At 40.6% G+C, this 24,531-nt stretch overlaps 1 protein-coding gene across 1 annotated transcript in view; it reads right to left on the bottom strand.

Annotated features, from left to right (window-relative positions):
- The window catches only part of LOC121149878 (disintegrin and metalloproteinase domain-containing protein 32-like), a 92,243-nt gene that overhangs the window by 5,448 nt on the left and 62,264 nt on the right, over positions 1 to 24,531 (bottom strand). The window contains exons 13-21 of the mRNA XM_040970540.1: positions 23,067 to 23,174; positions 21,189 to 21,387; positions 19,231 to 19,336; positions 16,136 to 16,319; positions 12,515 to 12,598; positions 10,239 to 10,338; positions 9,135 to 9,294; positions 2,250 to 2,288; positions 390 to 422 (exon numbers count right to left, since the gene is read on the bottom strand). Of these exons, the coding sequence (XP_040826474.1) occupies positions 390 to 422; positions 2,250 to 2,288; positions 9,135 to 9,294; positions 10,239 to 10,338; positions 12,515 to 12,598; positions 16,136 to 16,319; positions 19,231 to 19,336; positions 21,189 to 21,387; positions 23,067 to 23,174 (1,013 nt within the window). The remainder of the gene's footprint in view (positions 1 to 389; positions 423 to 2,249; positions 2,289 to 9,134; positions 9,295 to 10,238; positions 10,339 to 12,514; positions 12,599 to 16,135; positions 16,320 to 19,230; positions 19,337 to 21,188; positions 21,388 to 23,066; positions 23,175 to 24,531) is intronic.

The following is a 24,531-nucleotide window of genomic DNA, read 5'->3' as shown; positions in this document are numbered from 1 at the left end:
AAGGGATTTTCCTTATGCAGATTGTCTCCAACTCACTGGGACATGCGTAACTCAGTGGTTCATGAGTACATATGTTGAGTTTTTACATGTAAAGATGTCAATTTTCATTTGTGTGCTCCAGGACAAAATTATAGAAATATTGTGTTTGTGAATCAGCACTTGAAACATTTCACCAATCATTTATCCCATTATTTTCCAAAAAAAAAAAAACTCAAAGCACATCATTAAGCAAATGACAGGAGTGATTTATGTAGGTAGGCAGATTCCAATAAGTTATTTTTAGACGTATAATTTGATTATTTGAATTACACAATTAATTCTTAGCTGTTAATTCTGTTTTTGATTTTTTAACAAATATTGATTGTAAGAAATATCTCCTATGTACTTACTTGCTAGTAACTTTGTGGCTGCTGCTTTCTGATCTGGATCAAAATGAGAGTAAAAATAATGCCTTTTAATTAAAAGTAACAATTAATGATGTCCATATGAAGGAGTACTTGACAGTCTTATAACATGTAGTACCTCTTGAATAACACTAATTACCAATACCCAGTACTTTTTTTCAAAACCCCTCAATTAGGATACTCAAGTAAGTACAATCTATTGACCAATATTCCGAGCCTGTCAGGTATAATTACCACACTCCCAACCAGGGCGCAGAGCAGAAAGTCAGGCTTGTTTTTTCTCCTGAGTATTTGCTAGCACAAAATGTATGCTGGATTTGAGTGTCTGATGAAGGTTTTCAAGTTCCATAGCATTAAAAAATATACAAGACCAACATCTCTACTCCCAAATAAAAGGAGACCTCCAGGAACATGGGGCAAAGAGAATCCCACAACCCCTTGGTGGGAATGCACATCAGTACAGCACTGTGTCCACAACACGCTAAATGTAGAACTACCACGTGACCTAGCTATTCCACTCCTGGGTCTAAGGCAGACAAAAATGAACTTCATATGTCATTGCTAAACCTCAGGATGGCCAATCCATACAATCAGCCCAGATGTCCATAGCAGATGAACGGATAAGTAAATAAACATGATGTACATACACTAATATTATTCATTCATAAAAATGAATTGCTGTCATTTGCAGGAAACTGTACAGAACTGTGGGTCATTTTACTAACTGAAATTAGCAGACAACAGAAAGATAATGCCACATGTTCTCAATAGTAAATACGACATAATAATAGCGATTATTGGAGACTGGGAAGAGTGTAGAATGATCCTGGATAAAAAGTACCAAACATGTTACAGATACATAATTATCTCCAGTGTTCCACATGGGCTGTGGAGCTACTGCAGTTGAATACACTACACACTGCATTGAACAACTAGCACCAAGCATAATGAGAGAGCAAGGAAACACCAGGCTTTTATTCTAATTTCCTATTTTGATCAGTTTACCCTAAATGCATGTTTAATTATCACTCTTCTCCATAAAAAATGTACATTTTTATTATTAAAAAAGAAATAAACAATGGGAGACGCAATGCAATTTAGTGGAGATAAAAAGAACCGAAGACTTAGTTCTCCTCAGTCCAAAGCTGTTAGAGAAATTTACAGATTTGGGCTCATGATTTCTACCACAATCAATGAAACTTCAGGATTCTTTTTCTTGCTTACCCAAGCACTGGACTTGTGTAACCCAAGTTGGCTAACATTCTATTCCTTTTCTTCACTGATTGTACATGCATTAGCTCCTTTTTGAGGCAGCTATTTCTCATTTTATCAGACAGACTTTTAATAAAGTTATTAAAGGAAGAAACACTTGTTTATTAGAATCCAAACTACCATGTGTAAGTAATCTATAGAATCCAAACTACCATGTATAAGTAATCTGCATTATGTTATCAACTAAGGTCATCAAAAATATTTAGGAACTGAGGCCGTGTGGTGTCTGTAGCAGGTAAAGATGCCCCCTTGTGATGTTGGCATCCATACAGATGCTGGTTCGTGTCCTGCTTGTTCCACTTCTAGCAGAGCTTGCTGCTAATCTCCTGGGGAAAGCAGTGGAGGATAAATCGAGTGTCTGCACCCTGCCATCTCTATGAGAGATGCAGAGGATGCCCCTGGAGCCTGGCTCCTGCCTGGCGCAGTGCTGGCTGTTGTGGAACGGTAGGTGGAAGATCTACCTGACATTCCCTCTGAGTGTGAACAGCAATCTTTTTTTAAAAAAAAGATTTAGAATCTGATTGTGAATTATTAGTTGATTCTCATCGTAAAAAGACTTTCTAATATACTTACTTGCTGGTATGTGTGTGAGTGCTAACTTCTGATGTTGACCTAAAAAAAAAAAATGAAAATTATGTTTCCATTAATACAAAAGAAGCTAATCAACTTTGTGAATAAAATCAACAGCATTTATCTTTAATAGCATAAGCTACTTACACATAGTACCCAAATGCCACTGAACAGAGCCACAAATAAATGACATTTTAGTTGGCTCATGTTCATTCTCAATGAGTGCAAATTTCAAGTATTTCAGTGAGGAGAGCGTCAGCACGGGGATGCTTTGTGTCCTTACCATACTAAATACTTAGTTTCAACCATTGTACTTTAGAATTCCTTTATTCACATTAAAGACCTTGTTACATTTTTCCAAATTAAAATATTTGCTGACTTTCTTACAGCTACTAATATTGAGTTTCTATTTCGATTCCTTCAACAGAAAAATGTTTTTTAAAAAGATAACATACACCGTGTACATTGTAGATAATGAAAAGAATTCAGAAATATCTAAAGCAGTTATACACATTTGGAACTACAAATGTGGTGTTTCTGCCTTGCATGCGACACTTAGATTCAGAGAAGCTGCAAATAAACTCCTTAATTAGGCTGGGAATCAATAGAGGCATATCACCCAAAAAGCAGAAATACTGAAAATTCTGATCTGTGCACTTGGAATTCAGGAAATAGGTGGTGCATACAGAAGCAGCAAAGAATGTATCTCAGAGAGTTGGCAGGCCAAATGAGTAAAAGCTCTGGCTTCAGGACACCAACTTGTAACCCTACAAATTCTTCATTTTTAAGATGTATTTATTTTTATTGCAAAGTCAGAGATACATAGAGAGGAAGAGAGACAGAAAGGAAGATCTTCCATCCGATGATTCACTCCCCAAGTGACCACAACGGCTGGAGATGCGCCGATCTGAAGCCAGGAGCCAGGAAGTTCCTCCAGGTCTCCCACGTTGGGTGCAGGGTCCCAAGGCTTTGGGCCATCCTCGACTGCCCTCCCAGGCCACAAGCAGGGAGCTGGATGGGAAGTGGAGCCGCTGGGATTAGAACTGGTGCCCATATGGGATCCTGGTGTGTTCAAGGTGAGGACTTTAGCCGCTAGGGAACCGTCCGTGCCCCCTACAAATTCTTGAATATCATGGTCCATGATTACCAAAACTATTTCCACTTTGAAAGAAGCATAATTTTAAAATAAACACAATATACATATACATAAATAACACAATACATGCACAATCTTGATCAAAAAGATCACAATGAAGATAAAATGGTATACAAATTACTAGCCTAATGTCAATACCACAGAAGACAATTCCTGCAGCAGGAACTAAAAAATGATTTCTAGAAACACTTTACTGTACAATGTTTGTAAGTTCTAATGAGATATCCAGAACAGCACTTGAAACAACAACTGGAAAAATGAATTAGTGACTTGAGGAAATTAAAACGTGAAATGCGGAGGCTGAATGCAATCATCTTTTCTCACTTATGGCTGACTTTGGCTAACATACTTAGAGGCTTGTGTGTGTGTGTGTGTGTGTGTGTGTGTGTGTGTGTGTGTGTGTGTGTGTAAACGACTTTCTAAATTATTATCCTCATTTTATGATACAGTTTCATAGGCCTGGGATTTCCCTTACCCCCTCTTCATGATCCCTCCCCAACTACCCATTGAGTTCCCCTATATTATTACTATAGTATAGTTCTTCATAAATAGTCATAAGTCCATCATTGTGGGCATGGACAACAGCAGAGAGTCCAGCATCCTATTGTGAGGATACAGTCAACAGTTTCATTGGGAGTCCATCTTTGTTTGGAAGTAGAGATGCAGACTGCATTGTATCCTCACATCTGGATATGACAGTCTCCATTACACAGTTACTATACATCCCCTTAAATGAAAAGCCACAATGCAAAATCAACAACAGGAAGAAAAAACGAAATTTGCAACACCATGAAGTTACATGTGTTAGATATGATAGTCTCCATTACACAGTTACTATACATCCCCTTAGCAAAACAAAATCGGACTGAATAGTGGCAAGGACTTTAGCCACTAGGCCACGCTTCTGGGCCCAGCCCACTCTGCCTTTCAAATACATATATATATAAAAAGTACACTCATACACACGCATATACCATACAACACACTCTCAGTTGTGGCTAAGACAAAGCAGCACACTAGATTTACCCTTCTAACTGAAAAATTCAGCCGAAATTATGAAACAGCCAATCAGACACTATTAGTGCAGCACACTGAACCCTGAGACAGGGCAATCAGTGAGGTGAGCCCTGTGAGTGAGCTTTTGTATGGCCGGGAAACAGTTTCCACTGTTCTGCATGCATGCAGAGCCAGGCCAATTCAGCAGCCACAGCTGAGCTGATGGACAAGAGGTCCAGAGAATCAACAGCGAGAGTGCCTGGACAGAGTCTCAGGTCTTAGGGAAAGCCTGGAATTCTTCCACAGAGCATGGACTAGTGGGTACAAAAGAGGGAACCACCTAGCCCCAGTGAGAACTGTCCACATACAAAAATCTATTAACAACTGTTGGTGAGGATGTGGGGGAAAAGGTACTCCACTTGCTGGGAGTGTAAACTGTGGGTGTAGCCACTCAGGAAGTCACTCAGTGTGGAGAATACTCAGGCAACAAAATTCATCATATGACCGAGCAATTCTCCTGGGATACCTATATATGAGAAAGCAACCTGCAACCCTACAACAATAGCAAAACTATGGAAACAACCTAAATGTTCATTGAAAGAGGACTGGATAAACAAACTGTGGTATGACCACAGCCATTCTCACACCTGTCAGGTGGCCGGGGGCAGCAGCGGCCTGTGGGGGGCTAAGGATACGGGCTTGGGGGTTGGGGAGGGTTGGGGTATAGCGCAAGTGGGGCATGTGGAGACCAAGGAGTTCACCTCTAGGAAGGTGGAGCAAACCTGGGGATTTCCCCATGTGCTTGGTCCCAGGCAAGGTGAAGAGAGGGTAGGGGAGAGCCCCAGGTCAGCACACTGCCATGGTGTGCTGGCAGACCAGGCCTGGAGAACTACAGTTGGCATGGATCTTGAGTGTGTGGAGGAGTAAGGTACCAGGCCAGCACATGTGCCAGGGAGGGAGGTTTTGACGGAGGAGCTTGGGGAACTCCTCTGTCAGGACACAACCTCTCCCATTTTTTTGTACTGTACCTATTTATTATATAGTCCCCATCCAAATGAGGGCACTTTGCTGTCTGCATTACTGCTGCCTGGAATTAAGCCTGGGCACAACAGTTGTGCAATATATTTTTTGTCAAAGACTGGACCAGAGGTTAGATTTCTGTGGGGCCTGGCATGGGAAATCTAATAATTGCAACGTTCCCCCTTTTAATCTCTCAGGGTTGAAAAGTGGGGCGGGGCTGGGTCATTCTGACAGTTCCAGGGTCAGCGGGGTGTGGAGGTGGTCACAGCAGCTTTGGGAAAGCATGGAAATGAGCGGCGGGAGTTCCGACTGCTGGCTTCCACTCTTGGACTGGACCTGAGACTTTGGAGCAGTACAGATACGGTGTATTGAGGAACCAGGAGAGCTTCCTGCTCTTGATCTGAAGTGGCTTGCAGAAAGCGAGAAGGGAGAGAAGAACCAACCCTGTTGCCCCCCGCCAGTGGCCAGGGTCAAATCTCCCCGAGGTGGAGCCTCAGAGGCCCAGGAGCCCTGTCCAGGTGGTCCCAACGGGGAGCAGCACAGACAAGCCAGGTTATAGTGCCCACTGGCATATATTTGGCTCAGGTCTGGGGTGAGCCAGGCTGCACCAGTTCATATCACTTGCTGTCAGATCCAAGAACCAGAATGGAGTGAAGGACATGCTGGGTCAAGCTGCAATATCAGCCAGTTCACATTGGGGCCAGGACTGACTGGGTTTGGCTAGGCTGTAGCACTCATCAGCATGACATAGAACCAGGGGTGGGCCGGGCCAGGCCAGGCTACAGCACCCACTGGCAAATGCCAAGGTGAGGCAGGCTATTCCAGACTGGGCCACAGTGCCCAACCAGCACACGTGAGACCCGGGAGAAGCAGGGCAAACCTGATAGGGAGTTGCCAGGGGCTCTCCTGCTGAGCAGCTGCTCCCACTGGTGAGCTTGAGAGCTGGGATTGGGGGCAGACCAATCCAGGCAGGGCTACAACACCTGTGGGCCTCATGTGACCTGGATCAGGGAAAAGCCAGGCTGGGTTGATTGTACCTACATGCACAAGCCAGAGTGGTTGTGGGTTGGTTGGGTTTTGCCTCAGCATCAGCTGGCAGATGCTAACACAGGGAAATAATTCTGTCAAGCCAAACTGGAATACCACCTGGACAGTGCAAGACCCGGAGTGGGAGTGGGCCTCGTAAGGAAACAGTGGGCACCTCCCTCTTGGGTTGTCACTCCCACTGGCGAGCATGAGAACCAGGACTAGGAATAGGCATGGCTAGATAGAGAGTGGCATCCACTAGCACGAGTGTGGACTGGAGAGTGGGGCTGGTTGGATTGAACTAGGCTTCAAAGCCCATTGACATGTAAAAAAGCTGAATGGGCTGTGGGACAGACTGGACCAATCTGCTGTGTATACTGGCAAGCACGGAAACTGGGATAGGAGGTGGGCCTGGTGGGAGTTATTGGGAGTCGCTCTGGCTAGGCTGCAGTTCTCTCTGGTGTACGAGAGGGCCACATGTGTGGTGGGCAGGATCAGCCTGGGCTGCTATACCCCTTACTTTGCATAGAAGATGGTGCTGGAGATGGAACTGACCCAGCAATTGCAACCACCAATGATTTTGGCAAAGGACTGTGCCAGATCCTATAACAGCAAGCACATACAAGAATCGGTTTGAGGACCACTTCAGATGAGGTTTCTTTGGGAATCTTCCCAACTGAACTCCTGGACACAGAATTCCAACCACAGAGAGAACTGCAGGTTCCATGGTCTGACCATGGAGTGCATGTGTCAGAGCTGGGCCTCCTTGGTGTCTTAGATAGAGCAGTGGACAGTGTAACCAGATGCATATGGAGGACACGTAGTAGCAAAAGAGAGGACAGAAGAAGGAAAAAAAATTGATTAACTACCCCAGCCAAGTGTTGGCAGTGAATATCTCGGCAAATGGAGCCTCTGAGGTGGGCTATGTCAGCCAGTGGATTCTGGAAGGATTTCATCGTGCTTGGAGTGGAGAAATCGATGGTGATTCAGAACTGTTGAACTATCAAAACCACTTGAGCAGGACCCTTGGAGCATGCCCCACATTGGGGACCCTGTGATGACGTTGCGCGGCTGTCCCCCATCCCAGGGTAGAGGCAGTTGGGAGGCTAGATGTGTCTTCTCCTCTGTTCTCCCCTCTTCCCCCACATACAGGAAGGAAATAAAACACTATGGAAACAATGCTCTCACTCGTCTTCCTGTAATCCTTGGCCCCTCCCGTTCTAATCAACTATGTAAAAGTCATCAAAAATAAAATAAACATTTTTTAAAGCCTGTGGCACATATACTCTATGAAATACTGCTCAGCCATTAAGAAGAATGAAACCATACCACCTGAAGGTCATTATGCTTAGTGAAATAAACCATCACCAAAAGGACAGATACCACACTTTGCCCTGATATAAGACAGCTTTAATCCAGAATACAAAACCAACAGATAGAACGGAAAACAGGTATACACGTGCAAGCTCACAAACGAGTGATGTTATGGAGAGCAGAGTACCAGGAATCAAAGATCCTGACTAGAAGGAAGCCTCCAATAAAACTGTTAGATATACCTAGACAACAAAACGCTAGACTCTGGCATTGCTTGTACCTCCAGTGTCACGACACACATCAAGGGCAGAACGCTGAAGCTGAGGGAGGACGCTGCTGGGGGACCATCTTGTAAAACACAGGGGACAACGCCAGGGAAGTGGGAGGAGGAAGTGAGAGGAGCTCCCTACCTACAAAACTGTAAAATGGAACATGTCATTTAAATGAAAAAAAAAAAAGTATCATGCAATCATTGTGGAAAAGATAAATGCAAAATAATAAAAGAAAAAAAACCATTAAAAAACTAACTCTGATATAGAAAATAAATAATACAGAGATTGCAACGAAACTCAAAGTCATACTTTTCAAATTACTAATGAGAGAAACGCTTCTCTCAGATGGAAAAGCCAGATGAACTCTGATGGGAAGCTGAAAAGCACTGACAAAGTACAAATATTTGAAATTACATGGAAAACAATACTAGATACGGCAAATGGTCACGTGTGAATATAGTAAAAGTACATAACATTCACCAGATCCCACTGTGTATTTTGTTCTCTACATGGAAGATGAAGAATTATACAGATATAAATTTCAGTTATAATCTCAATGATCTGTTTCAAAATAAATGAGAAAAAAAAGTTTGTTTCCAATGGCAACAAAATGCATTTTTTGTCATTCTGTCCTTCTTGTGTTTGGATAATTTATTTTAAAAATTTAAAACTGTAAACAAATTATAAATCTTCCTTCTGGAAACTCCAGCAAGAAGATTAGGTTTAAAAAAAAAAACATTATTTTTTACATAGGCAAATATGTAACCTGATATATTTCAACCGTGGTGATGCCCAACAATCAACATTTTCAATAAGAACTCACAGATCACATTCTGGCAGTCCCTGGAATATCTGAAAACAATAAACTTCGGTACAGCTATGCTATTATCTCTGACACAGAAGAGCTATGACGTTGGCGGGTTATTTGTAAGTTATACTTACAAATTTTATTTTTTGTTTGAACATTCACAATTGTCTCACACAATTAGACTAAGCACTGATGTTGCTTCAATGAAATGCCCTGTCGTTGTTCACGATACTGCTTTACAAACTACAAGATTCAAATGCCACTAAAGTTAACCCTAGGACACAAGCTCAACTTACTCATTCTTAACAGATTCTTCTTTCTTGGTGAGCCGCCTTCTCAACTTATGCCGTGCCATGATTAATACGGTGGCTATGATGAGAACAGGAATGCCAATGTATAATCCTAGTAGCCAAAGCTTCTTACCCTTCATAGGAGCCTCTAAGCCGCTATTTAAGCCTAAAAAAAAAAAAAAAGTTAACAAATCAAATATTTCTTAAAATAAAGTGTCCTATTTAAAGTCGTGATAAATTACCATGTTACTACTTGCTAGTTAAGGAACATAAAAATAAATTTAGAATCATAATGCCTGAAACAATCTGTGCAAATTTTCATTTTTAAAATTTGTAAGCCCAGTTCCAGAAGGTTCCGCAGCTTCTCACTGACATAATAAAGGGGCTAAGTAACTTCAGTGATCTGGAATTCAGGACAGTCTAATTGCAAGGTCATCCAAAGTTTCGTTATTACAGACTTTCAAGGTGTTAGATTATCAAAGGATTTCACAGTATGTTTGTACGCCACAGTCTTCCTTAAGATGCTGCTGGTTTTTGATATGTGGACCCTTCTTTTCAGATATAGATCCACTGTGGTGCTCCTGAAAGAACACTGGCATAAAAATCGGGATATTAATTCCAAGTCCTAATTCTGTCACTCGTCGGTACCGGGTGTAGACACCCTCATGATCTCAAAGCTCCATGATTTTCTTTTGCTTCCTCTGTATCCCCAGTGCCTGAAGCAGCAGCTACTGTATATCCCAAATTTATGCTTCTCATTTAAATTGCAAACTCAGAGTAAACTTTTGTTATTTTTGTACCGGTGCAAATGCAAACACACTAGTAAGTGCCGGAAACAGGCTAAATGCTGCCTTAGGATCAATTCGAGAGTTAGAGAGGAAGACTGAAAAGATTCCGAAGGATACCGGCAGTGATATCAAACAGAAATGATTGAACACAGCTTCAACCACGATGTTCGCTAGGAGGAAACCTCACGCTGAGGGGGTACTTGGTTTCCATTCTTTGACAGAAGCAGTTTTATATTTTCATGACAATTCGGCTCTTTGTTAGCTGCAAAGTGTAACTTGTGCTTTAGTGGCGATGCCCAAGTTCAGAATTTAAGATATTTACCCTTTTCCTCAGGCAACAAAGGCAATCCCCTGGCACGGTTTTGGCAATTTGGAGGTAGGTACCCTGCAGTACAATTGCACGCTCCTTGAGAATTACACACCTGGGGACATTTTCAGACATTAAATGATTAACGTGGATTCTCACAGGAAAGTGAAATTATAAGATGAATATAATATAAGATGAATATCTCTTGTGCCTTAAATTTGTGCAACTTATGTGATCTATGTCATTAATAATCCACAAATATAATATGTGATTTGTTACAACAAGGCACGCTTTTGTGTAAAAACACACACACACACAAAAGAAAAAAAAAGGTATCCATTAAGCAAGATTCACAATATTTGCATTAAGAAACTTTTAACACTTTAGAAGGTCAACTTGAAATTTTCATTTTCATTTTCCAAAAAATGCTTTCGACTGAAATTCAGATGAAACTGCCACCCTTCCTGAGTTTTGCTGCAGAGAGCTGGCACCGGTTCCCAGATAACTGTCAAAAGTTCCTGTCTCATGGTGGGTGAGTTCATGTTGGTAGCTTCAAGTATCCCACCCCTAAAAATGAGAACTGCAACTTCACCCAGACCGTTTGCTGAATATTCACATTCTTTAATCACCACTGAGCTTTGTTTGATATTTTTCAAAATTATCTGTATGTTTATTTATTTAAGAGAGATACAGATAAAGTTGGATACATTAGATAGGCTAGAGATACAGTGCTCTTTTCCACCGTTCCACTCCCCAGATGCTTACAATACCCGCGGCTGGGCCTGGGTAAAGCCAGGAAGCATGACCTCCACCTGGGTCTCCCATGTAGGTGCTGGGGACCCAAGAACTTAGCACCTTCACCTGCTGTCTCCCAGCATGGACATCAACAGAATGTTGGAAATGGAAACAGAGCCAAGGCTCACATTCACATATACCAAAATGCAGGCATCCCAGGAAGCTTCAAAGCTACTACTTCCCATCAATTCAACATGTAAAGTACAGGCATTCTGTATTTCAAAAGGACCTCAGATATTTAGGTTCAGCATAATATGTGGCTATTCTGATTACAACTGCCCTGCAGTAGACCTTGAAGCCCAGTTCTGTGAAGCCGCCACCTTTGTTTCGTTACTAAGATTGGTTTAGCTGTCCAGGATCTCTTGAATTCAATTCATGGATGTTAGCATCACTTTTTCCAGATGAGACAAAAATGTCTTAGGTATTTAGGTTGGGGTCACACTGAATCTGTATGTTGCTTTTGTGAGTATGGATTTGCCGATGTTATTAATCCTACCAATTCACAAACATGAAAGATTATTCCATTTTTTTTGGCACCACCTGCTTCTTTCATTAATGTTTTATAATTTTCATTGTAGAGGGAATAAAGATGGTAGAATTGGGTGAGGGCACCTTAATATGGATGATAATAGAGGTAGGCAGGCTGGCGACAGAGACGTAGCTGGGGACCTGTGAGCGCAGGGAAGCAGCACACACAGGGGTGGTGCTACAGTGAACAGAAACCCCACTGGTGACCCAAATCCCACCAGCTGACAGTCGGGAAGGGCGATGCAGAAGATAATGGTTATATGAGAAATAAGAGCTTAAGTAGCTAAATACGTTCTAAAAATATAGTCTATCATTTAAAAAGAGGTGAAATCAGTAGTTTTGTTTTCCTTTATCAATGTATTCATAGACTCAGGAATCATGGCATAAACATGTTCCCTTTGTGAAATATTTAATGTCTTTTGAAAGATATCATTCTGGGCCCAACCTAGTGGCTAAAGTCCTCGCCTTGCTTGTGCTGGGATCCCATATGGGTGCCAGTGGGCGCCAGTTCATATCCCGCTGCCCCTCTTCGCATCCAGCTCCCTGCATGTGCCCCAGGAAAGCAACAGAAGACAGTCCAAAGCCTTGGATCCCTGCACCCACATGGGAGAACCAGAAAAAGTTCCTGGCTCCTGCTTTTGGATCAGTTCAGCCAGTCATTTTGGCCATCTGGAGACTGAATCAGCAGATGGAAGATCTTTCTCTCTGTCTCTCCTTCTCTCTGTAAATCTGACTTTTCACATTAAAAAAAAAATCTTTAAAACAAAAGATATCATTCGACAATAAACTTGTTAGCAATTCGATACTTCTCAAGATGCACTGTAAAGCAGGTAATAGCTGCTCAATGTAGCTATTCAGTACAGCTCCACATTAGAATCATATACAATAGAACCTGGTAGAAACGCCAAAAAAACTAATAAATGTGTATTACCCAAAACAGATGTGATTTGGGGGAAATGTTTACTTACTCCATGTCCATTACACTGTAGAGAACACGTGTGTGACTGGTTTCTGAGTATTCTTGATTCTACACATAAACGATTCACACAAATCTAAAGCAAAGCAGACCAGAGAAGTTCAAAGGCATCCAGTCAATAGAACACATAAAATCACAATCTTTCAATGCTGTAAAATTTCCATTGTGTGTCACTCTCACTGCGCTCCACAAAGTTTTGAAAAGTTTTGCTTTCATTTAGCTCAAACTATTTTCAAATTTCGGTTGAGTATTCTTCTTGGCCAATGTGTTATTCTTTTTTAAAATACTTTATTTGGGGCCCGGCATGGTAGCCTAAGCGGCTAAAGTCCTTGCCTTGCACGTGCTGGGATCCCATATGGGTGCTGGGTCTTGTCCCGGCTGCCGCACTTCCCATCCAACTCCCTGTCTGTGACCTGAGAAAGCAGCAGAGGATGGCCCGAAAGCCTTGGGACCCTGCACCCACGTGGGGGACCCAGAAGAGGCTCTGAGATCCTGGCTTCAGATCAGAACAGCTCTGGCTGTTGCAGCCATTTGGGGAGTGAATCAGAGGATAGATCTTCCTCTCTGTCTCTCCTCCTCTCCGTATACCTGACTTTCCAATAAAAATAAAGTAGATCTTCTTTCAACCTCTGCGCACTTGAGGATTCTCCAGGCAATATTTATGTAAACTTTGCACTTTGGTTGGTAAGGTCAAGTCAGTGTAGGTAAACCAATTATGGAAAAAACCATATCGCTCTGGTGTGCACTGCGGATAGTGGAATAGGTTGTATAGCACATAGTTAGTAAGGGGAATGTGGACAATGTATCATAGACTCAATTTTGTCATCAACCTCAAGGTAAACTAAAACACACACTTCTTAGAAATCATTAAGGCGCAGATGGAGAACATCAGCTAAACAAGATTCATCATAATAAAAAAAAAGTCATGACTGAAGAATAACATTTGATTGCAATGCCATGAAACCTCACAAAACTATTGCTGATAGTTTCATAATTAAAATGATATCCTGCTTTTGTTATATATTTTAAAATATGCACAGAAAACACAACACAATCGTGACATACATTGCTTTTGTGACTTACAGACTGTTACTAGAGTTCCCTGAGTATTTAACAGGCATGACAGAATTTTCATCAACATGTAGTCAAAGGGGAAGGTATCTGATTCAGCGGTGAAGTTATCACTGGGATACCACATCCCACAAGTCGCATTTGCAATGTACCCTGCTGCTACCGCTTCAGCTGGGAAGCCACAGAGGACGCTTGGAGCATCTGGGTCCCTCTCCCCATGCTGGAGATCCATGCTGAGTGCCAGCCTCCTAGCTCTGGCCTGACCCAGCCTCCTAGCTCTGGCCTGACCCAGCCTCCTAGCTCTGGCCTGGCCCAGTCTCCTAGCTCTGGCCTGACCCAGCCTTCCAGCTCTGTCCTGGTCCAGCCTCCCAGCTCTGGCCTGGCCCAGTCTCCTAGCTCTGGCCTGACCCAGCCTCCTAGCTCTGGCCTGGCCCAGTCTCCTAGCTCTGGCCTGCCCCAGCCTTCCAGCTCTGTCCTGGTTCAGCCTCCCAGCTCTGGCCTGGCCCAGTCTCCTAGCTCTGGCCTGACCCAGCCTCCCAGCTCTGGCCTGGCCCAGCCTCCCAGCTCTGGCCTGGCCCAGTCTCCTAGCTCTGGCCTGCCCCAGCCTCCCAGCTCTGCCCTGGCCCAGCCTCCTAGCTCTGCCTTGGCTCAGCCTCCCAGCTCTGCCCTGGCCCAATCCCGGCGGGTGAACGCACTGAGGGAGTGAATCAATTCATGGGAATTAATCTCTTTCTCCTCTAGTCTCTCTCTTCCCTCTCCCCTTTATTAGAAATATTTTAAAACACATTTTAAACCTATTTATAATTATTAAGTTATATATTAAACCTATCGTATATTCATAATTATAAAATATATCAAAAAGCATATGTATTGCTCTTAAGAGATACAATGAACGTTGTGACACAGTGAATTAAGCCTGTGACACCAGCATCCCGTACAGGTGCCAGTTAAAGTCCTAATTGCTCCACTTCCAATCCAGCTCCCTGCTAACACGCCTGGGAAAGGGGTCGAGGATGGCCCTGGGGCTTGACCCCTTGCCAACACATGGGGGAATATTCTGAGGAGTTCCAGTATCTTGGCTTCAGCCTGGGCCAACCACAGCATCTGGACTATTTGGGAAATGAACAAGAGTTCACTCTCTAGAGTGAAAAGACTAATCCAATTTCTCCCTCACCCTCTCTCTCTTCCTCTCCTTCTCCGCCTTTCATAAGTAAATGTTCACAAAGCTTTTAAAAATCAAAGAGAGAGCAGGGATAGGCATGTTGCCTGTTGGTTCAAAATGATCAAGTTTGAATCCCAGGCTGTATTCCTGATTCCACTGAACAGCTAGTTCACACCTTGCAGGTTCAAGTGATATCAAGTGAGTCCCTGCCAGATACACAGAAAACTAGACTTGGGTGCTTGGAGTTCGTGAAAGGAATCTACTTTCTCATAACTTGAGTGTCTCCCTTTCAAATAAGTGTGTGTGTGTGTGTGTGTGTGTGTGTGTGTGTGTGTGTGTTTTCAGTTTAAAAAATAAAGTGTAATAGTCATAATACAAAATGTTCAGAATATTTTTCCAACTCTGTGACTTACATTTGAAATATTCCCAAAATTAAAAGTTTCTTACAGAAGCAAAGTTTCTAAAAACATGTAATTTTGCAAAACATAAAAGCGCTTCAATTTGTAAGTTAAAATGAGATGAATGTAAAAAAATCCTTACTTTCACACATTAAAGCACAGGACAAGTCTTTTCCAAGAAACAGTTCCCCACAAATTATCTCTAAATTCAATGTAATCATTCTTACCAACTATCGCTTTTTTAAAATTCTACATGGACATAAAGAGAATGGATTTATGCATTCCATTGGAACAAACCCAAAATGACAATATCATTTCCTTCATGTCCCTTCTCCCTAGTCAATTTGCCTCCCTTGTTCCCTCCCCTCTCTTTATTGGTTTTTGCTGACATAATTTTAACGCACTCTCTTTTTGCGGGCTTAATTTGCTGCAAATCATAATTTTGAACAAATAGAAAGTAGGACTACCCCCCGCTCCAAGGGAGAATAAACAAATACTAAATACAACAACCATAATGTATTTTACGTCTCTCAAAGAGCGGTCACCTTTCATTGGGCAGCTTAGAATCAAAGATTAGCTCTTACTGGTTGATTCTAAGATGCCCGATATGAAGTGGGCTCTTAAACACTGAGCTTCGTAGAGATTCACTTCTATACAAAGTAGGATCACTACATTAACCTCAGAAAGTCCATGATTTCCAATGCTACTAAGTACTTCATCTCAACATATTTTTAAGACTTCGCCTCTTCCCACTCCATCCTTAAAATACTTGCAGTTTCCTTGCTCAACACATGGAAATTTTGAAAGGCATTATCATTGACCTGTTTCATATCTAGAAATTGATCAAATATATTCGTTTTGTACCTCAACTGCCCAACATCACATGGCATTAGGAAATAATTAAATTTGATTCAAAGACAAAAAGTGTATTGAAACAATGACTAAAACTAGAGGTCATAAAGATGGCTTTTAAATTATTTACCCTCCCTGTTTCACATTCAGAGCCATTTTTGATTTCCAGTGGATCTGGAGCAGAAGCAGCCAGTTTGTAGTTTATAGTCACGCATATTACATTTCTTACAAAGGCATAAATTACAGCAGCATTTTCTTGATGAAAAGGAGCTCGAGAAGGGTAAGTACAAATTAATCGTCCACATACGAGACTCCTGCAAATATAATAAATACAAATAACCATTATGCATTAAGCATTTATTAGAACTAATTTGGACTTGCTTTCTTTTCTTAGAAAAAAAAATAATTACTCTCCATTTATGTCAGTGTACTCAGGATAAAATGTATTATTTTAACAGTAACAAAAAAAGGTAAAAATGTATGAATCCATTTATCTAATGGCCTGCCATTCAGTAGTACTAACAAGATTCTTTCTGTGTTTATTTTTAAGCTTTAAAATGGAACAATTTGACTATCTCGCCACATCTACTGCCTATGTAGACCTTATATACATATCCCTTGTAGTATTTATTCTTACCTCTTAAGATTTATTTATTTTTGGCCCAGCGCAGTAGCCTAGTGGCTAAAGTCCTCGCCTTGAACTCACCAGGATCTCATACGGGCTCCAGTTCTAATCCCGGCAGCCCCACTTTGCATCCAGCTCAGTGATTGTGGCCTGGGAAAGCAGTCAACGATGACCCAAAGCCTTTTGACCCTGTACCCATGTGGGAGACCTCGAGGAAGTTCCTGGCTCCTAGCTTCATGGTGAATTAGCAGACAGATCTTTCTCTCTCTCTCTCTCTCTCTCTCTCTCACTCTCTCTCTCTCTCTGCAAATCTGACTTTCCAATAAAAACAAATAAATATTTTTTAAAGATTTTTGTTGTTGTTGTTGTTGTTGGAAAGTCAGATATACAGAGAGGAGGAGAGACAGAGAGGAAGATCTTCCGTCTTCTGATTCATTCCCCAAGTAGCCAAAATGGCAGGAACTGAGCCAATACAAAGCCAGGAGCCAGGACTTCTTCTGAGTCTCCCACAGGGGTGCAGGGATCCAAGGCTATTGGGCCATCCTCTACTGCCTTTCCAGGCCACAAGCAGCAAGCTTGATGGGAAATGGGGCAGCTGGGACACAAACTGGTGCCCATTTGGAATCCCAGCACATGCAAGGTGAGGACTTTAGCCACTAGACTACCGTGCTGGACCCATGTACTATTTTTTTCTTGAAAGTAGATATTACTGTCCACTAAGGGAAGGGTTCATGACAACGGTCACAATGTGTTGAAAGAAAGGCGTGTTGTCATGTGCACGGTATATAATTCAGTGAACCAATATTTATAAATATATTCCAAGTGATACAACTCTCATGCAATTTTCATACTTTCTGTATGTTAACTTTCAAAACAAGAGAAAACAAGTGCTATTTTTCCTTCCGGATCTGCCTTCTTTCACTTAGCATAATCATCTGCAGTTCCATCCACCTTGCAGCAAATGTCAGGTTTTCATTCTTAATAGCTTTTCATTCATTGTGTATATATTATATATTGACTCTCAGCTAATCAAATCACCCCATCATTTTATCTCTCCTTATAGACAAACAAAAAAGACAAACTGTTACTCCTACCCTCAAGGCAGTTTCAGTCTAACATTGAGTCTGATTCAAATCCATTCAAATGGGATGAAATAAACCCTTACACAAATGTTAGGTGGGGACTCAACTGACAGTTACAGAAAACGTCACAGAAAAGACACCATCTGAATCAAATCTATTAAGTCTCTAACAAAAGAGTATTATAACGATTAAAAAAATAGCCTAAGCAAATCCAGAAGGCACAAAAATACACTCGACATATATGCTTATCAATCTGTAAATTCTATAACAATGTTTTACTGACTAATATTTGATCCTGATGTCTAGCACATAATGTTTTCTTAAATACAAGTTTGCTAAACCTACAGTAAAATATGAAAGAGGCAAAACTTAGGTGCAAGAGAAACCGAACATTATCAGCCGTGTTCATCTTGGACAAGCAACTAGGTGAGTGGATATTCAAGTTTCATGAGCACAAATAAGCATATTTGGAAAGGAAATGTACAGCTTATTTAGGAAGACACGGAGCTAGGGAGCAAACAGGAGCTGAGAGAGTACCACCAGCATCTATGTCACAGGCCTGCATCAACCAATTCAACTCTCTCAGGCCCCTCCAACCTGATACAAGACCTGAACACCTGTTACCCATCATTCAGTTGAATCTCACTCCCTGAAATGCAAGAGATGCCATGATAAGCATCTACCTACTTCACCCGGATGAAGACACCATGTGTCTGTCCTCCAGGAATCCCAATAAAGAAGCACCGAAGCCACACCCAACTCAGCCCACTAGAATATTCAATTAGAGCACCACCTTCTATCCTATAAAATGATGACCCCAACCTTGAGGTGAGCAATTCTCTTTTCTTTTTTTCTTTAAAAAAAAATTTTTTAAGTGTATTCACTTATTCAATAGTCAGTTTACAAAGAAGGAAAGCTAAACACACACAGGGGTTGGAGGGTTGAGGGTGGGTAGTGTCTTCTATTTGTTAGCTTACTTCCCAAATGACTGCAATAGCCAAAGATAAACCAGGCCAAACTCAGGGACCAGGAGCTTCATTCAAGGCCCCTATGTGTTTTGTGGGGACCCAAGCATTTGAAGACATCTTCCACTGTTTTGCTCAGGCCATTAACAAATAGCTGGACACAAAGAGCCAACCATAGAGATAGAATGTACACTATCTCTCTTTAAATAAAGCCTGTTTTACTGCCCACCTTTATTGATTCTTCACCAAGGAAAGGGAAGAGTCTGGAATTAGGTCAGTGAGTGGCTGCAACAGTCAGTATGAAATGGAATGTCCACAACATAGAGAATAGCGCAAGTTTCAATCTGGCACTAACATATTGGGGCCCTATATCTCGATCCAGTACACATAAACAATATGAATTAAAAATGTCAGAGCTTGAAATGTGTATTTGAGATTCACTCTTATGTGCAGATGGCTCATCAAAACCACTGGAATGAATGGCATGTCTAACAGAGGGAGGGAAAAAGTGGGGAAAAGTGTAAAAAAAGATGTTAGTATTTATAGTGCATACCTCCATCCACAGGCTTTATATTTGTTTCTTTCTTTACCACAGTTTCCAAAAACATCTGCTTGAGATTGTATTTCTTCATAGCAAGAAAATGGAGCATTTTTTGAACCTGTCAAAGTTAGAAACCTACTTAAGCATTTTTTTCCTTTTTTTCATCTAGTTACTCATTTTTCATCTTTACAATGCTTTTATTGTCAGTCATAGCACATATTAATGGGTCTCACTGTGACATTTCAATACATGTATATTTATCAAGTCAGGGCAATCATCACTTCTTCTTCTTTGACATTTTAGAAGTGGAGTCTTTGAATTCCCTTCTCTAAACTCACAAACACTATATAGTCACTTAATGCAGGGAAAGGCTAACAACATGTTATTTGTTCTAATTCTTATTTAGTATATAATCTCTTTGTTTCTCCACTATTAAATAATCCAGACTTTTCCTACAAAAGAAAAAGAATTAAACTGAAAGGCAATGTTCATTGCTATTGCCTTTTTCTTCACTTGCAGTTACATCACAAAAATAATGTAGGAGAGGACAAGGTCAAGGTGATATGAATACAAACTGAAAGATGGCTCTGCCAAAGGATCAGAAAGTCTATAAAACCGTATTGGTTCTTCCAAATACTTAATGAGAATTGTTCAAAAGGTATGTGTCAATGAGACTTCTTCTATATATGACATTACTTCATGAAATCTTCGTGTTGTTCAATCGAAGGAGTCAATATTTACAAAATGTTCCTTTATTATTATGGTGCATATTTTTATTCCTCTGTATAACAAAAGAAAAAGTAAAGCCTTGGCATCTTAAAACCATATGCATCGATTATGCCACAGTTTGTGTAGGCCACTAGTCCAGCAAGGCTCAGATGTCTTCTCTGCTCAAGGGTTCCCTAGGCTAAAATCAAACTAATTGCTGGGGTTACCACTTCACGTGAGGTTAGCGTCTTCTTTGGAGTTCATCGGCTGTTTTTAGAATCTAATTTTGTGCAACTGTAGACCTGAGTGCCATTCTGTTGCCAGATGTCTGCCAGAGATTGCTTTTGACTAGAAAATTTCCCTTAGCTCCTGGGCACGTGGCCCTCTCAAAACAAAGCACCTCACTTCTTCTAAAAACAGCTGGACAGCCATGCTATCGTTTCTGATCTCACAGGTTAAAGAGGTGAGAGTGTTAATGAACCTGTCAACTACACGGGTAGGTTCATCACAATATGCACCCATAATTTTGTGCAACAAAAATAAAATGTTAAAACGGAACTCACATAATTAGTACAGGGAAAGTATGGATCACCTTCCTTTTGAGTGACTCAGATGTTACTGATAATTGGCCTCGACTACATCTTCAGTATTGAACCATGAAGACATAGAAATCAATAATGAAATTATGAACACAAGAAAAACAATTAGCAAGGTCAAATGAGTACTAAAAGATCTCTCAATAACACAAAAGGCAATACAGAATGGAGCAATTCAACAAGAAGTAGTGACAATAGTAGACATATACACACCCAATGCCAGGATACAACTGTTATTACATCCAGAGAGACACAGACACCAATAAGACAGGAAGAGGGAGGTTAGCACCCAACTTTCATCAATGGAAAGATCAACCAGACAGAAAACTGACAAGAGAAACATCAGATCTAATCTGTGCTATAGAAAAAAAAAATAGACCTAATGGTTATCTGCAGAGTATCTCATCCAACAGTTACAGAAAATGCATTCTTTTCATCAGTGCATGGATTGAATATATTGTATGCCATGCCAAAAAGCAAGCTTCAGGAAGCCCCCAAAAGATACAGAATATGCTTATACCATCTATCTGGAAATTATCAACTCAAAAGCATAGAGACTGTGATGAAAATGCCACTGGCTTATTAACATCAAGCCAAACATAAAAATATACACACTTGCTATTTGTTACGAGATTCCAATTATTTACATGTAACAAAAGATATTACCATTTCCAAATATGGCCTCACAGCGTGCATCGAGGTCATGGCACTCTCCATCATAGCAGGTGTATCTGCCGCCTTTGCATAATTGTCCATTGTGCACAGTTATGTCGGGGGGACAGTCTGCTGAGTTTCCACTACACCGCTCCTCTATGTCACACTCAGGATTGATACTTTGTCTACACACGTGTCTGTTATCCTTAAACTAGCACAAGTTAAAACATAAAATAAAGCATTACATATAATAGCATCATGTTTTTCTATATTTATTTATTTTATATTTGGAGTGTTTTAATCATATGTAACATATTCAATATGATTAGTATAGATACAATTCTAAGAATACAATGGCACTGTCTTCCTCTCTCCCTTCCCCCTCTTTGCCATCCACCCTCCTTCTCCCTTTATTTTTTGTCAGTTTTTAAGATAACATGTTAGATTTGCTCTGCAGGAAAAAGATTAATATTTCACACACAAAAAAAAAAACAGAAATTTAACAAGTAAAACGTACAAAGGGCTTAGTTTAGTGGGAATATCAGCAACCACCATAAGCAGTAATTAAATCAGAAAATGACCACTTCATCCATATACAATAAAATATATTCACAGGTGATTTAAATAAATTATAGTAGTATAACATGGTTAACCGTCGGTTTGACAAAGGTATAAAACAAAGTTTTACAAATCTGTACTTGCAACAATATTGATACACAAGCATTTCCAAATGTCCATATCCCCTTCAAAGTTCTGCCACTAGCTCATATTATTGCTCCGTTGATGAATAATTATCAATATCTTTTTGTCAATGGTTAACAATTTAGAAATTAACTGAATGCTATCACATAAAATCAAGAGATAAGATAAACAAGGAAAATAATACAAATATGACATCGAAGCTGTGTTTGTACTTTCAATGTAACATACAAACAGCAACATTTAGCTTTGGAAAATTAGTCCCGTTTCAGGGTAAAATAATGTAATCTAGTCCGTTTTCAAATAAAATAATCCTATAAAACCAGAGTTTGTGAGTGTGGACTGCTTAGAAATCTTATGACAACACACACACTGTTGAAGAGAAGAAGTGAGGGATAAAAAAAACAGTTGTTGAACAAAAAAAACCTAATTATAATCTTTGTCCTGAGTTTCTTTGTTAATCCTTTGGAAATAAAATTCCAAACGTGTGTACAAAGAATTTTAAATAGATATCTGTCTCATTTCTAGTAGATACAAAAATGTTACAGAGACAAGCATGTAATCATATGATAAAGAAAAAATACAAAGCTGTGAGTCAAATATAGTCGGCAATAAAGAACACATGGTAAGCAGTTCAATAAAAACATTGTATGATAAGATTGCCACAAAGATGATAGGGCTGAAAAGAACAACAGGGAACAGAGTCAAATGGCTCACCATGTAATTTGATTCAATAAAATTATTTTAAATAATAAATTCATAGTTTAAATTTTTTTTGCTACAAGAGCCATTTGGAAAATATTGTTTCTACTGGGTTTCACTCCTCATGTTTTTGGAGAAGCCCTGTTCCTTCCACAATATATTTATAAATACTTATCATAACCAGTAAAATTTCAATTTGCAGAAATGCAAACACAGGGTAGAGTGAATAACTGCCCCTGCCGGCAAAGATCTGCAATACTGAAGAATCCTGTAAAAGGTCTAAATCAAGACTTCAAAAACAAAGCCATCAAGCTCATGAAAACATTTCGTATCCGAAGGAGGCCCCAAGAGCCAACAGAAAAGTCACAAAGTCAGAGAGATTCGGTTCTAAATGATTGTTTATGTAAAGATTCAGTTATTTAGCCACAAGCGTTCTAAAGCACACGACTTGTTACGTAACTAGACCATGGTAATAAATACAAATCTTACATGACAGCGTTCCAAGCCTTGATCGTGGCAGCATTCTCCCGACAGACACTGATACCCTCGTTTCAGTTGACAGCTGCGTGGGTCGCAACAGTCGTCCTGTCCACAATGCTGGGGATCAAACACAGAGCAGTCATGTCGGCTTCAGGAAAAGCTCCGTCCACTGGCTTCAGTTGTTCATTTGGGGAGAAATGTGAACGTTGCTAACATTTATAGGGTTTAGTATCCCCCAACTTCAGCTCATGAAGTAACCAATACCCCACTTAACCTTTTATCCAAATTTTAAAAAAGAAAGAAAAAAAAAACGCACATGAAGTAATTTGTCCCAGAAACTGATTAGCATGCAGTTCTCTTTAGCGAAGGGAAATGAGTACAACAAGCCTTAAGTCACCAGCCTTCCACCTAGAGGAATTTTCCCATCAGACTGCAATAATTTTATTGGCTTTCAAAGTCAAAGATGGGTCTTTAAAGTTGCTGACTATGTCAATCAGTGGATTCTGCAGTGACCTCATCGTGCTTGGAATGGCGAGATTGGCAGCAATTCATAACTGTTGAACTAACAAAACCACTTGAGCAAGGCCCTCGGAGCATGCCCCCCACATCGGGGACCTGGGGTGGGTGGGAGACTGGAGGGCGCTTCTCCCTTTATCTCCCCCTTTACCCCAGGTACAGGGGGGAAAAAAGTGGAAATAATAGTCTTACCCACATTCCTGTAGCCCTTGAACCTTTGTGCCCTAATTAACTATATAAAGATTGTCAAAAATAAAGAAAAACATGGAAATAAATAAACAGACTATGAATACAAAAAAGTCACTGAATTAGGTAAAAACTATATATACATATGTTCTCACACATGAACTGTATAATGGAGACTGCAACATCAGATGGTGAAGTACATTGCAGTATGCATCTCCACTTGAATAAAGGGAAGACTCCCAATGAAACTGTTAAATATACCTTAACAATAGGATACTAGCTTTTCTACCATTGTCTATACCGACAACGCCATGATAAACCTACAGAAAAGAATGTTGGAATAGTGACCATTGCTGAAGGATCATACCATTGTGACAATACGGGGGAAAGGGTGGGAGGGGCGGAGGGTGGGGAGGGAGGAAGACGGACTCCCTATACTTGACAAAACCACATCATGGAAAATACCAAGTAAGTAAATGAAGCTGCTGAACTACTTGGGTGAATTAATGTTGAACAGGGAGTCATCGAAAGAAAAAGGTCTAGAATTCTCATACCAGTCATCATTGTTATCACTTTAAAGAAATCTTAGACATTGAAAGAAAACTTACATGAACCTGAAGAAACAGTGATTAGTGTTATCACAGTATGGTTGCTCGGACTATGTTTAACAGTATTACTGTGATATTAGTAATCTTATGCTTTAGCAATTACATAATGTTATGATGAACAGTATTACTAGAACCTGAAGAAATGACAATTCCAGACCTTTTTG

The sequence above is a fragment of the Ochotona curzoniae genome, unplaced genomic scaffold (genome assembly GCF_017591425.1).
Source record: "Ochotona curzoniae isolate NIBS_2020 unplaced genomic scaffold, NIBS_Ocur_1.0 contig_1976, whole genome shotgun sequence".
Classification (NCBI taxonomy): domain Eukaryota; kingdom Metazoa; phylum Chordata; class Mammalia; order Lagomorpha; family Ochotonidae; genus Ochotona; species Ochotona curzoniae.
Note: the sequence above shows the minus strand (reverse complement) of the source record. Positions and strands in the feature narration are given on the sequence as shown.